General features: G+C 33.9%; 1 protein-coding gene across 2 annotated transcripts in view; it reads left to right on the top strand.

Annotated features, from left to right (window-relative positions):
* The window catches only part of LOC129801925 (integral membrane protein GPR155), a 31,635-nt gene that overhangs the window by 13,206 nt on the left and 3,415 nt on the right, over nucleotides 1–15,014 (top strand). For both annotated transcript variants that reach the window (XM_055847404.1, XM_055847405.1), the window contains exons 4-5: nucleotides 11,415–11,820; nucleotides 11,883–12,231. In XM_055847404.1, coding sequence (XP_055703379.1) covers nucleotides 11,415–11,820; nucleotides 11,883–12,231 — 755 coding nt within the window. The remainder of the gene's footprint in view (nucleotides 1–11,414; nucleotides 11,821–11,882; nucleotides 12,232–15,014) is intronic.

The following is a 15,014-nucleotide window of genomic DNA, read 5'->3' as shown; positions in this document are numbered from 1 at the left end:
CATCGCAACAATATTGAGACCATCATATCTTGACACTTGAGCACTTCGAAATTCAAACAGGATGCAACTTCAGCTACCTTGCGAAAGTATTAAGAAAGAAAGTCTTTTTTTTGGATCTTCAAATAGATTTTCAAATTTTTCAAGATCTACTGGAGGATAGTAATATTTAGAATCGATTTGAGATTTTAGAACTAATAATTTCTAAAAAATAAGTACAATAAAATAAATCTGCTCTTACCTGCAATAGCATTCATTTTAAAAATCCTTTTCTCAATTGAAATTTTTCTTTTTGTGTAGTTCTTCATATTCACTTGATAACATATTTTTTAAATAATAAACAAAAAAACATAAATTGAAAAATTTATTTTAATAAAATTACAAAAATATAATTTTTTTAATTTTCTTTTTGTAGTGCAATTCGTTGTCACTTCTGGTTTCGGTTTCCTGCAAAAGAAAAACAGCAATTTTTAAATATATCGATATATTTTTTTTATAACATAATGACAAGGAAAGGCCAGAAAATTCCTTTATTTTTTTTATTGTGCGATTGAAAAAAAACCAAAGAATGTGTACATATATTATAGCGATACAGAAGAAAACGTGAAATAAAGATTAAGAAGAAGTCTAGAGAATTCATTTATGTCAAAATTATTGTGAAAATATAATGATTTATATTTTATATTTTTTTTTAAATTTTTATTCGAGATTTTTTCTAGTTGGTAAGCCCCCGAAACTTTGCTCAGGTGTTTTTCGCAAACTACAACTAAATCATTGAACCCGTTTTTATATTGCCATTATCCAAAAATGTACTACTATTTTTCTGATTGAGAAACCCCCTAACACTTGGAAGTCTCAAAATTCCAATAATGTGTACACTATTTCTCTTGATAAGTTCTTTAACACTTCCAGAATTTTTATATGAGACTCAACATTTCTTTGTACACCACATCCAACAAATTATTTGCCCCTTGGATCTATTTTTTCTGGCTTTCCATTTTTAAAATAATGATTGTAATATCTTACTTGTTTATCACAGTTGGTGAGATACTTTCCCAGGATCCTGCAGAAGAAGATGTCCTGATGGGATGCCACAGCCACAGAAGATCCCTCGCCATCTGATCTCTCAAGATCCTCCGGACATCCTCGTTTCAGCACATCGTTAGCGTAATGTGGCAGGGTTCTTGGAGGAGATGAGATGGCATAAAGTCGCAGCAGATTCCTCACCATTTGATCCTACAAGGTCTCTCTCGGATTCTGGAGATCCTTGACTCCTCACATCATCTCTGGTGTAGAGTAGCAGAGGAGTTTCCCAATTTGCTGCTGCTGCTGCTGCTTTCCCGTGAGAGGCACATCCTTCAGTGTCACACCAAACTCGTCCACAACACTGATATGATGGGAGAGGAGAGGGCACATCTGAAACACTTTGTAGCCCGTATTTTCCACATTTTTTCACAAATTTTCACCATTTCGCGAACAAAAAACCAATGTTTGACGCGCCGCACAGCTGATTTGACAACTGCTTCTTTCGCGCACTTTGATTCAAACGCAATTGGGAACAGTTGGGAATTAAATTGAGAACTACGAAGCAAAATTTCTTATGCAACTTTTCATCATGTGAATCCAGCTTAATGCAAACAAATTTATCCTAACATTAAAAAAAAATTGCAAAGTACTTCTATCATTGAAAGGTATCCTCCTACAACATAGAAATAATAGAGAAATTGGATTCCGAATAAAACTTCATTTTTTCTAAACGAGTGCTTTTTACCAACCGAGCTATTAGAGGCCACGCTCTGCTAGACATGCTACACGACCTTAACCAATTGCATTATACACTGCAATCGCTTATATACTCTCGGGATTGCGAGAATTGGAAACGATGTGGTGCGGATAATTGATTAGAAAAAAAGGATTATAAGACCAATTGTATTTGTGAGGCATGCGACATTTATCTCTGTGTTACAAGTACTCGAAATTGTTTCGATGAATATCATAAAAATTAAAACTGAAGTAAACAATTATACATTTTTTCATAAAAATTATTGTTTTAGTGTACCACTCTTCAAGATACTTTAAGATAAAAAATTGAATGAGATATTTTTTTATATTAATTTTTGATCGTTTTAATTTTTACTCGTACTCTAATTTTTTTTATTATTACAAATATATTCAAGTTATTTATCCTTCAAAAATAACAGAGCAAACGAGTAAACTAGTCGTCTGGAAAATTTTGTGCTTTTACCTTTATGGACGATTGGGTCATATATGACCCATAGTTTTCCAGGACTTCTAGGGATAGGAAAAATTTTTTCTAACCATAAATCTGTTATTTAGGCTAAAATATCGAGGGAAAATTGATTTCATTGAATTTCGCTCAGCGGAAAGCTTCTCGTCCTTAAAGGGTTAAGGATTAACCCTTTAAGGATGAGAGGGTCCCAAATTGACATAACATACTTCAAGAGCCGTATCTTCCACTTTGTGAGAGAAGATTTTACGCGAGCTTCTCTTCGTGACATTTTCGCCTATTTTTTCCACCTGCCTTCTCTCCGTATCCACAAATGTCGGAGAAAATCAGGTGAGATTTTCGTGTGGAACCTCTTTGTGGAAATCGCTTTTTGGCTTTCCGCGCGTTGTTTTTGGTCGCAAAAAAAACTGAATACTGAAGTAATTATAAATTAAATGAATGAATAAACAATTAAATAACATTGTTATAAGCTTTGATTTATTCGTCGCGACTCCTCTTAACACTTAAATAACTGCAACGGCATTTCATGCCAAATTTCTCTTTAATATTTTATTACAGTAAAAAACTTTAAAAAAAAGCCCTTTGCATTTGCACCAATTCAATTATAAATACGTATAAATATTTTCTCATAAATTTTTGAAAATTGTCAAATAATGCTAAAGTGAATTTTCGGAGATTATTTGATTCGACAAAGATTATTTTATTCATATCAATATATATTTTTCAGTAAAATTCAAAAATTCTCATTTATAATTTGCGCTTTTTTTTTTGAAAATAATAAGTAAAATTTCAACAGGAACTCGGAAAAGAAAAAATGGTGTAAAGTTAATTTTTACCTTATTTTTCTCTGCAATATTATTCTGCAACAATTCTTATTATTTATTTTTTTCAATATTTTTACATTTTGTATTTTTTGTGATTTTTCGAACCATTTTTCAAGCGACAAGGCATATTAAATATTAAGAGGTTACGCGTTTTCGCCAAGAAAAGTTTTCTTAGTCACTAATTTGGTATTGTTTTCGGATTTGACGAGTCTTTTTGTAACATTTTTGCAATACTTGAGAACCTTGACAAATATTCATGATATTTTCGCAATGTTTGATAAACAATTCGCACTTCCGCTATTTTAATGGCAGTTTGAAGATTTTTTGATTTTTCGATTATTACAGAATTAGATAAGAGAATTTTAGTCGCTTTCAGAATCCGGTTTTATCTCTATAAGAACATACAGTGAGTGTCAATAGTTTGTTGCCTAATGGATGTTTGAGAAATCAAGTGAAAAAAATGATAGAAAAAAATACTTTTCCAAATTTTTCTTTTTGCAGATGAATTCCTTGTAATCCGTAGATATTATTTATAATTTTCAAAAAAAATAATTAATTTTATTTCATATCAAAAATAATTGTTTTCCAAAAATTGGTCATTTTTGAAAAATCAAAAGTTTGTTGCCTCATTAAAAAAACTAATTCAAAATGGTGAAAACGTGCAACCAACTTTATGTAAACCGGTTACATTTTGAGCTTATGTCATTTGATAGGCAAATGGTGGATTTGTACATTTTTAAGGCTGTCAATGGTAAATATTAGATGAGATCATATATTCTGTCAGTAGAAGAGGTAAAAAGTTTGGAGTGGTATATCTCAGCTCCTGATGAACATAATTGGATGAGTGAACTATTGTTGGAAAGCTTGGTTCATTAGCTTTTAGAATCTGGTATACTTAATCTGCTATGGATAAACCATGGTCATCCAGAACCATTTATGTCGAAGAAGACACTTTTTGCAACGTCTTTTTTGGCCATCTACTTCTGGGACCAGGAGTGACCTACTTTTCTCGCACTTGGACTGTTCGTTAGAGGAACTCAAAGGGTATAATTTGTAGAAGAAACTTTTTTTTTGGACATCTTACTTTTTTTTATTCATCGACTTTTGCAAGAATTTTAACATTTTACACGCAAGGGAAAAATTACAAAAATCCTAAAAGAGTGGTTTCTGGAGGGGAAGGATAGACGTGGGGATGAAATTGATGTGATATTTGGATTCCTTGGATCAACTTATGGGGGAGTACTTAGAACATTCCAAGTCGATATCTTCATTAGTTTGTCCAGAAAATGAGATAGAAGGATTTCTGTCATTTTTTTCTATGCGTATAAAATGTTAAAATTCTTGCAAAAGTCGATGAATAAAAAAAAGTAAGATGTCCAAAAAAAAAGTTTCTTCTACAAATTATACCCTTTGAGTTCCTCTAACGAACAGTCCAAGTGCGAGAATTATGGGTCACTCGGTCCCAGCAGTGAATGGTCAAAAAAGACGTTGCAAAAAGTGTCTTCTTCGACATAAATGGTTCTGGATGACCATGGTTTATCCATAGCAGATTAAGTATACCAGATTCTAAAAGCTAATGAACCAAGCTTTCCAACAATAGTTCACTCATCCAATTATGTTCATCAGGAGCTGAGATATACCACTCCAAACTTTTTACCTCTTCTACTGACAGAATATATGATCTCATCTAATATATAGGTGTAAAAGTGATGATAAATAACAAGAAATAATCAGTTTTTTGATAATTCATAATTTAGTTTATAATGGAAAATTACAAAAAGTTGAAAGGTGGGATATTGTCCAGAGATACTGCTGGAAGGAATCGGCGTCGCTTAATTGCCAAATTTTATGGAAATTCATGAAAAGTTATACATAAAATGGTCAAATATTATAGTTATGAGGCACGAGTACATCTGAAAAACGCTACTGGTAGACCCAGGGTTTCGACTCAGAAAGTCGATAACCGCATTCTAGGTATCTCTGATAGTAACCCCATGATGTTTGCTTCAAAAATTCAAAGTCGGCTGGTTACAGAAGGCATACAGGCTTCAAATGCTTCGAAAATCAAACTCAAAATGAAAGAAAATATAAGAATAGGTACTTGGCTCGCAAGATTCCATTGGTAGGTAAAACCAAACTGCGTAAGAGGTTGTATTTTTACGTTTTTAGCATGCTCCAAGTGAATTTACAACCTTTTAACCAGATTGGTTTTGTTTACCAATGGAAACCTGCAAACCAAGTAATTATTCTTACCACTTTCATTAAATTGCGGTTGGTTTTGAAGCCTGTATGCCTTCTGTAACCAGCCGACTCTGAATTTTTGAAGCAAACATCATGGGGTTACTATCAGAGATACCTAGAATGCGGTTATCGACTTTCTGAGTCGAAACCCTGGGTCTACCAGTAGCGTTTTTCAGATGTACTCGTGCCTCATAACTATAATATTTGACCATTTTATGTATAACTTGTTGCGTGTGCAACATTTTCTCGGAGTGTATTGGTGGTGATTTTATGACGAGGCGACGAGGTCGCCCAAAGCGGAGAGAATTGGAGGACTTGCGGAGTGCTAAGAGAAAAATTTGCCCAGCTCCATCTCTTCCACCACGGACCTTCGAGGAGAAAACATCTCCGTCTGTGGGCTACTCCACCGCCAGCACCACAGCCACCCATTTGAGCCACCCAGGGGTCTCCCGATACACCAGAGCTGCCTGGGTCATCCTTCAAACTTGGAAGCCTCCCCCAATCCCATGCACCCAACCACCGATGGAGTGCCCTCACCGGAGGGCACAGGGGAGCGTGGGACATAGTCCCTGCCCCCGACGGAAGGACCATGGAAGGAAGGAAGGATTGGGAATAGGGAGAGGAATTGAGAGATAGGAACGTAGGATGTAATCGGACTTAGAAGGAGGGAAAAATAAATGATTTTCGTATCATTTTGGCGCCCGAGCAAATGAAATATGTGAGTATTTCTGTTTATCCCATGGAATATTTGTTGGCTCTTAATAGTGCATTTTTGGGCAATTTGGTGCGCAACTTTTTGAGGGATTAACGGTGGTCATTGATAAGCCCGTCCGTGGTGAAGAGCGTTGTATTTATTACGCCTTCTGCGTAATTAATTAGCGTAAAATATTCATACAATTTTTTAGTTAGATTTTTTTCCGTAAAGTTTTCTATTACAAGTAGTTTTTCTGGATTTTCTCTAAATTTTCTTTTTTTTTCTTTCGAATATGAGTAATTTTTATTTTTTCTTCTTAATTTTTTTTTGAGATCTTTTTTCGTTTTCTTTTGCTCCATTGAGGGAGACTTAAAGTTGAAGGATAGCCTTTCCCTACCTATTTTAGTTGGAAAAACAATTTAGCAACCTAAGGGTCGAAAGAATTTCCTGTTTTTGAATTTTTATGTTCAATGCAGAGGAACAAATTCATCAAAAATTCATACCCAATTTTTCCGTTGGAATTTAATTATTAGTTTCAATAAGAAACTGATTCACCGTCTTAGGATTTTTTTTTTTTTGCCCGATCGTAAGAATATTTTTGGCATTCCAAATATTGGATTTATAGTGCCTAGGCTGATGTAAGCCATTGTTCGTTACGGTTAAGCAGTTTGTAGTCCAAAGTCAGGTGAACTCAGAGTAGAATATGGGACATTTTAAGAAAACTTGGGTGTATTTAGGACTTGGGAAATCGGCTGAAACTTTCTTTTCCTCTTCTAAGATGGCTTGGCCAATTTTTACCCCCAAGTTTTACAAAAAAAAAAGCTCTCGTTTTCCATTAATTTTTAACTAGGATCTATTACCTAGGCCTCAGAGTAAAATGGAGAAAGTGGGGGGACATCATCCTCTACTTAGATTGGTCCTGGCGTTTCGAGAGTGGGTGGGGGGAGAGACTCCCTACCTCGTCGGTATAAGTTGGGGGGTACACATGCTAATGCATTTTTGTTTGATTGGGGTATAGTAGTTCTTAATTTCTAATTTTTTTTCTTTTGATTAAAGTTCAATTTTTTTTGCATTACCTCTAAAAATGATTTTTATTAATTATATATCAAGAATAGTTTACGGTTGAGTGTTTAATTAAATAATCGTACAGTCCAGAGTGCCCAAAACAAAATTCTTTAGGAAAATCAAGGGTATATTTGGGACTCGGTGGAAGGGCTGAGATTTTCTCGTTTTCCGGTGAACTTGGTTCTGCTGTGGCTTAGCAAATTTTAACCCCCAAATGTAAGTATTCCTAGCTCATTTCCCCATTAATGCATTAACCATTGGCCAAGATCTGCTATCAAGATCAAGCAGGTTGGGAAATATGGGGGGATGTCGTCCTCTATCTAGCCTAGATCAATTCTGGTCGTTTCGTAGGCGGGAGGAGGGAGAGATTTCTCGTCTTGGTGGTATGAGCTGGGGGGGGGGGGTGTGCATGTCTTATAATGCGTTCTTAATGCAAGGGCCTAGTCGTCGGAAACGGGGAGAAATTCGTCTTTGGTGTTAAATCGTGTATAGAGGGTACTTTTCAATTTTTTAAAATTCTATAAATATTATAATTCTAAATCCAGAAGAAATACTTGCACTTATTACATATAAAGTAATGGTCAATAATTTAATTTTTCAACTCTTTTTCCAAAAATAATTTTCATAGTATTTTGTAATTAACGTAGTTTACAATTTGTAAGAGAGCATGGGCGAGCAAAGAACAGAGAAAATTTAATTTTTGTTTTTTTTTTAATTCTTTGTCATCACTTTCTTGTTCGTGAACGGAGGATTAGTTAGGTAGGCCACCGATCAATTTGGAAAGACTTTCGTTAAAATAAAGTCCTCCACCTTTAGGGTGTTCAATTTGATCATCGATAATCGACCTAAATGGACTCAGCCTTAAGCTGAACCGAACTTAGTTCGTCCATTTCGATTGTCCAACCTTCTTTTATCCCTCTTAGGACACCTAAGCGCTAGTGTCTCTTATGGGGAATTAATTTGTAGTGACATTTTTTTTGTTACATGCAGATTTGATTAGGTATCTGCCATTAGAGCCATACCAATCAGTTTTTTTTTCTGACCAACACCTTATTCTTCTCCTCCTACGTCATTTGACGTCACGTATATTTTGGACACCTCGAAACGATTATCAATTTTTAATTCTTTGACTAGAATGAATTTAATGGTCGCGAATTTTTACCCACGTCTCCGCAGTCGCAGGCAGCCACATTCCTTGGAGCAGGTTGTAAATCTCGAATAGAACGTTTTTATTTATTGTTCGAGGCAGTTAGGGCAGTGTCGGTGGAAAGAGGGGTTTTTTCTTTGCCCTTCAGGCTTTCTTTTTCCCCAACACTGTAATTCGGCTGAGATTCCCCTTTCCGCTTCGAAGTCGGTACGCGGTGTGTTTCTCAGCGGAATAGCTGAGTACCTGTTCTAATTATAATGGTGCCGAGACGGGATGACTGGGGAATTAGGCCGCGACTATTTGTCCTATTAATTTTCTTGTAGATCGTATTAGATCCTTGGTGATCGGATTTTGAGGTGATCCATCTTTAAATTAATTTCTTAATGAATTCTTTCACTTTAAAAATAATTGTTGAGATAATTAGGAAATTTCGATGGCGCTAAAATTTTAGGACGGCCTTTATGTTCGAAATCTTTATTATCTTAGCACACAAAATAGCATATTTATCTTCAAGTTCTTTAATTTTTCTCCTTTAAAATGGATTTTCTGTTTTGGGTGATACGATTGGAACATGCAGGTTTTATCGCTGGCGCTAAATTATTAGGACGGCCACTTAAGGCGAAATCCTTGATGTCTTCTAGTCACTTACTTGGAATCAGGAGTCTGTTTTCCCTTTCTTTCCCTTAATTAAATATTAAGTCTGGTTGAATGCGCCTTTTCTGTCTGAAATTGGACGATTGGAATAATGGAATTCTTTCGCGGGCGCTAAAGTTTTAGGTCGGCCATTAATCGCGAGATTCCTTATTGCCTAGTCGGCTATTTGAGATTGAGATCGCGAAGTCGCTAGTTTATTTGTTTTTACTCATTTTCTCTGGAACAAATTGCTCACCAATGCTACTCCCTTTATTTTCTTTTCCTTGTTCTTTATCTATCAAGATCTTTAATTGTAAAATCTTTAAAATTGTTAACCAAGAAACTTGAGTTATTTGTATATGGACAAGGTCCCTTTAGGGGTTTGAAAATCTTTTTTTTTTTCTTTTTTTTTGGTAACTCCGGGGTGTGTGTTGCGTGTGCAACATTTTCTCGGAGTGTATTGGTGGTGATTTTATGACGAGGCGACGAGGTCGCCCAAAGCGGAGAGAATTGGAGGACTTGCGGAGTGCTAAGAGAAAAATTTGCCCAGCTCCATCTCTTCCACCACGGACCTTCGAGGAGAAAACATCTCCGTCTGTGGGCTACTCCACCGCCAGCACCACAGCCACCCATTTGAGCCACCCAGGGGTCTCCCGATACACCAGAGCTGCCTGGGTCATCCTTCAAACTTGGAAGCCTCCCCCAATCCCATGCACCCAACCACCGATGGAGTGCCCTCACCGGAGGGCACAGGGGAGCGTGGGACATAGTCCCTGCCCCCGACGGAAGGACCATGGAAGGAAGGAAGGATTGGGAATAGGGAGAGGAATTGAGAGATAGGAACGTAGGATGTAATCGGACTTAGAAGGAGGGAAAAATAAATGATTTTCGTATCAAACTTTTCATGAATTTCCATAAAATTTGGCAATTAAGCGACGCCGATTCCTTCCAGCAGTATCTCTGGACAATATCCCACCTTTCAACTTTTTGTAATTTGCCATTATAAACTAAATTATGAATTATCAAAAAACTGATTATTTCTTGTTATTTATCATCACTTTTACACCTATATATTTACCATTGACAGCCTTAAAAATGTACAAATCCACCATATGCCTATCAAATGAAATAAGCTCAAAATGTAACCGGTTTACATAAAGTTGGTTGCACGTTTTCACCATTTTGAATTAGTTTTTTTAATGAGGCAACAAACTTTTGATTTTTCAAAAATGACCAATTTTTGGAAAACAATTATTTTTGATATGAAAGAAAATTAATTATTTTTTTTGAAAATTATAAATAATATCTACGGATTACAAGGAACTCATCTGCAAAAAGAAAAATTTGGAAAAGTATTTTTTTCTATCATTTTTTTCACTTGATTTCTCAAACATCCATTAGGCAACAAACTATTGACACTCACTGTATATATACTAACTATAGTCAATTTTAGAAAAATAGAAAGATCGTTGAAAATTTGAAATTCAGAAGATACTGCTATACAGACAATCACTCAAGAGTAAAATTAAAAATTGATATGTTTTTCGCGGAAAATTCTAGACATTATCCGATTTTTTTCTATTTTACGTGGAGTATTTGAAGGAATTTTCTCAAATAAATACTTTATTAACCTAAAGAAAAGCGTTTCAAACATTGTAAATAGTTTTTCAATAGAGAAGTTACAATTTTTCTTTGATTGTATGTCCAATAAAAAAGGATAATATAGATGAGAATATCAATAATCTCACTCAATATTTTTTTTCTAATTAAAGGAAGAATACGTAACTACACGATTTTTAAATATTTGTTCAATTATTATCCATTTATTAATTTTATAATAAGTGGTATTATTTTGCTGCTTAAAATATTTGTTTTGTTGGTTCTTGAGATCTAACAATTTCAACTATTCAACTAACAATTTCAAATAATTTCAATTATGCGATCTTTTTTCTCCGGTTTTAGTTAAAACAAAAATTAAGAGTTTTAAAGAGTTCACCGCCAAGTAAACTGCTAAAAATCTGTTCAATTTCGTATTTGTTAAAGAATATAAATAGGTTAATCAAATTTCTAACCATTAAATTTCCACTACCGTTTTCTTATTTACGAGAGCTGAAACAAAATACCATTAAAATTTAGTATATATACATAAACAATTTGGAAAATGATTGGTATCAAACTCAAAAAAAAATTAGAAAAATAATAAGAGATAATAAGAAAAAAAAGTTCGAAATTCCTGCACAGTTTATTAAGAAAAAAAGTTCTTTGAAATTTATTTTAAATATAATATACGGAATTTGTATTTATTTGGGTAAAGTGATATAAGTTGGACATAGTGTTACAAGTTGGAGTATTCGCCGGTACAAGTTGGACATGGCTTTTTTCTTGATAAATTACACCGGTGTCACAGTCGTCCTTAAAGGGTTAACTTCGGAATATTAAGGGAAATTTCATATTTTAATATTACCAGATACCTGATATGGATAAAATATTATCTAAAATCTTTTATCAAGAATTTCTCTTGAGAAGTTTTAATAAATTTTCGTGGGATACTTTGGAATCTTCCAGATTAGTCTTGCCCATTGTCATCCGCCAGACAGTCAATGTCATGAATGCCGGTGCCAATTTTACAGATACAACAGATTTAGGGACTTTTGGGTTTCTCTATGGAACAATTCCAGCAGCTCCGGGAGTTTTTGTGATTGCATCGCAGTATAACACTGAAGTGGATTTGATTGCCAGCAGCATGGTGGCTTGTACTTTTATCAGTGCACCGCTAATGGTGATCTCTGCCAAGATGATCACTCTGACCAATCTCAATCCAACAAAGTATCTCAGTGAATTAGTATTAGTGGCATTTGATATCAGTGTCACTGCGATAATTGCATGCTTCTGGCTCCTGCTGCTCTTCAGCGTCACCAGGAAGATTCGTCGAATGCCACACAAAATTACCAGCTGCTTAGTATTATCCCAGGTAAGAGATTTAAGATGCATTTGCAGGAAGTGGAAAGTTGATTTGGGACTTTTTTTTGTCAGTTGATGGGCAGTATTGGAGTTCTACTGTGGTCCATCTATGAAACTTCTCCGGCATGGCTAGTGTACTTACAATTTAGCTTAATCACAATTGGAACCTACAGCAGTCGCCTCTGGTGCGCCTGCTTAGCTGTTACCCTCCTATTTCTCCAATGTCGAAGTCTCTGTTTTGTCCTGAAACTCTGGCCATGGTTTGTGGGCATTGCTTGGGGACTTCCGACGCTCATTGTGTCCTTCCTACTAATTTTCGATAGTCACCACATTACACTGAATGAGAGGAAAAATCCCAGTTTTCAGTATGGAAATGCCCAAGCGGCTATTGCAGTTTTTCTCCTCGTTATGTGCTTCATAGGTGAGTCTGACGTTTTTTTTTCTCATTAAAATATAATATTTCCTAATTATAAGGCAATAATCAATTAACATTTTACAAAATACTCGATAAATTATCAAAACTCTTTTGGGTTTTTTTTCGCAATGGAGATAATTTATTAAAATGGCTTTTTAAGTGTCTGTCGTTTAAATTAATTTTCTGGGTGTTTTTATTGATCTTAAAACCTGAATTAAATATTGAACATCTTGTGAAAAAAAAAGATTCAGGAAGTATATTTTTTTTAATATATTGTCACGTAATTTGTAAGTTAATTTAAATACTTAAATATCCATAACTTTGCGAGAATTGATAAGACAGATATTATTGTTACTATTTTGTAAAGACTTTGTTAAAACCGCTTTTGAATTTCTGCAGCGATAAACATGTTAAGTTTTCAGTGTTCAGAAGAACTACACTGAGAGAAATCCGAAAAATTAAAAATAACATTCCGGAAATGTTTATTTTACCCTGCAGTATTAATCCGAAATCGGTGTAAATATTACCCTTTTTAGGTGTATTGGGAGTTAAAGTTACCCTTTTTCATGTTAATTTAACCCTTAAAAAGGTGTAAAATTAACATTAAAAAATGTTGATATATTTTTACACCTAAAAAGTGTTAAAATTATGAATAAAAAAAAGTTAATCGCACCCTCTTTTTTCTCAGTGTAGGAATCTGCACTTTTTTGCAATTTTCTTTAAATAGAAAACAATCAAATTGCTTTCATAATACTTTTTGTACTTTTTAGTAAAAGAACAAATTCCTACAGAGTTTTATTGAATTTAAATGGAATGAGAGAATTATCCAATTTAACAAAGTGAATTTCCATAACAATATAATTTCCGTAAAAATTTCTAGAATCCCTATTTAAGCTCCGCCTACAAGATTTCAAAATATGAGATCAATAAAGGAATTATTTTTATTTTCTTGTTCGACGACAATAATACTTAAGATCCTCTGAAACACTTACGTTAGTGGTAGTCCCTGCCTTAAATTTATTGATAAAAAGGATCCCAAGATACAGGCTGCTAAAAATTGACCACGCCCCTTCACGTCAGAGTTGTAAATTAAACTATAGCAGTAACATCTCAACTCAATGTTTTTCTGTAAGGTTACCAGTAATAACTAGCCACAGGGAAAATAAACTTGCAGAAAATTTTGTAAAACGTGAATTTTCGTAATACCACGCCCACTTTTGTAAATCGCTCCCTTCCAAAATTCCTTTTTTTATTCGGTCACTGAGAAAAAAAAGAGGGTGCGATTAACTTTTTTCCCTCATAACTTTAACACTTTTTAGGTGTAAAAATATATCAACATTTTTTAATGTTAATTTTACATCTTTTAAGGGTAAAATTAACATGAAAAAGGGTAACTTTAACCCCCAATACACCTAAAAAGGGTGATATTTACACCGATTTCGGATCAATACTGCAGGGTAAAATTAACATTTCCGGAATGTAATTTTAACTTTTTCGGAATTCTCTCAGTGGTGTTTTGTAAAATTGTTACAAGAGCTACAGAATGGTTTATGTTCCAGATTAAGATAAAAAAAATTCCTTGAATGCCCGTAATGGTTCAAAAGACAGTCAGATTTTTTATGGGCGTGGCTTGACTGGATATTTCATACAAAATATCAAAAAAAAAAAGTCGTATTGCTAAATTAAAATTTTATGAAGTTAGTGGTAGATTAAATTTTGACTTTTGAAATTTTCATGATCTAGAAGGTGTGCCGGAGCCATAGTGACACCAATACACCCAATACACCTTTTAGATCTACATAATTACGTGAAGTCAAAATTTCTATCTCTTTCTTTATCAAATATATTCTATGTGTCTATCTTACTCTTTCAAATTCAAATTTAATTTGAATTAGAGTAAATTATCAAGTGATCATCATCAATATAAATTAAATTGGTCTTAAAAATCACGTGATCATCAAGAAAAATTAAATTTAGATTAACAATGGCTTTGTCACACTTTTTTGATCAGGAAATTTTCGTGAAATTCAAATTTGTATTTCTTTCTCTTTCAAACGTTTTGCATCTATTTGTTTCAGTCCTTTAAACTCAAATTTAAATTGAATTTAGCCTAATGATCAAGTGATATTTATCTATCCAATTTAAATTTGTTTTGGTAATTATGTGATCATCAAGACAAATTAAATTTAGATTACAATGGCTTTGTCAACCCTTTTATCTATTCTCAAATCTAATTTGATTTTGTCTTGGTCCAAGTAGAATTCAAATCGAATTCAAATTTTATGTCCCGATGATCATGTGGTTAACAAATTCAATTTAGATCGTAATGGCTCCGGCACACCTTTTAGATCAGGAAAATTTCATAAAATTAAAATTCCCGTCCTTCTTTTTTAAAAACTTTGCATATGGCTATCCTACTCTTCCGCACTGTTCTTTTCAACGTCACACTAAATTAAATTTAGTTCAGTCCAATTTTTAAGTCCACAGAACAGAGATAAACTTATGCAAATCTTTTTAGAAAGAAAACTATGAGAAATTTTGATTTCATGAAATTTTACCGATCTAAAAAGTGTGCCGGAGGCATATCAAGAGAAACTCAATTTACGTTGTTATAAACACCTTTTAGATCAAACATATATTTCATAGAATCAAAATATCCATCTCTTTTTAAAGTATTACTTATGGCTCTGACACACCTTTTACATCAGGAAATTTTCATGAAATAAAAATTCACATTCCTTTCTTTCTAAATCGTTTCGCATATATTATATCGCATTCTTTTGCACTTC

The sequence above is a fragment of the Phlebotomus papatasi genome, chromosome 2 (genome assembly GCF_024763615.1).
Source record: "Phlebotomus papatasi isolate M1 chromosome 2, Ppap_2.1, whole genome shotgun sequence".
Lineage (NCBI taxonomy): Eukaryota > Metazoa > Arthropoda > Insecta > Diptera > Psychodidae > Phlebotomus > Phlebotomus papatasi.
This window is presented reverse-complemented; position numbering and strand designations above follow the sequence as displayed.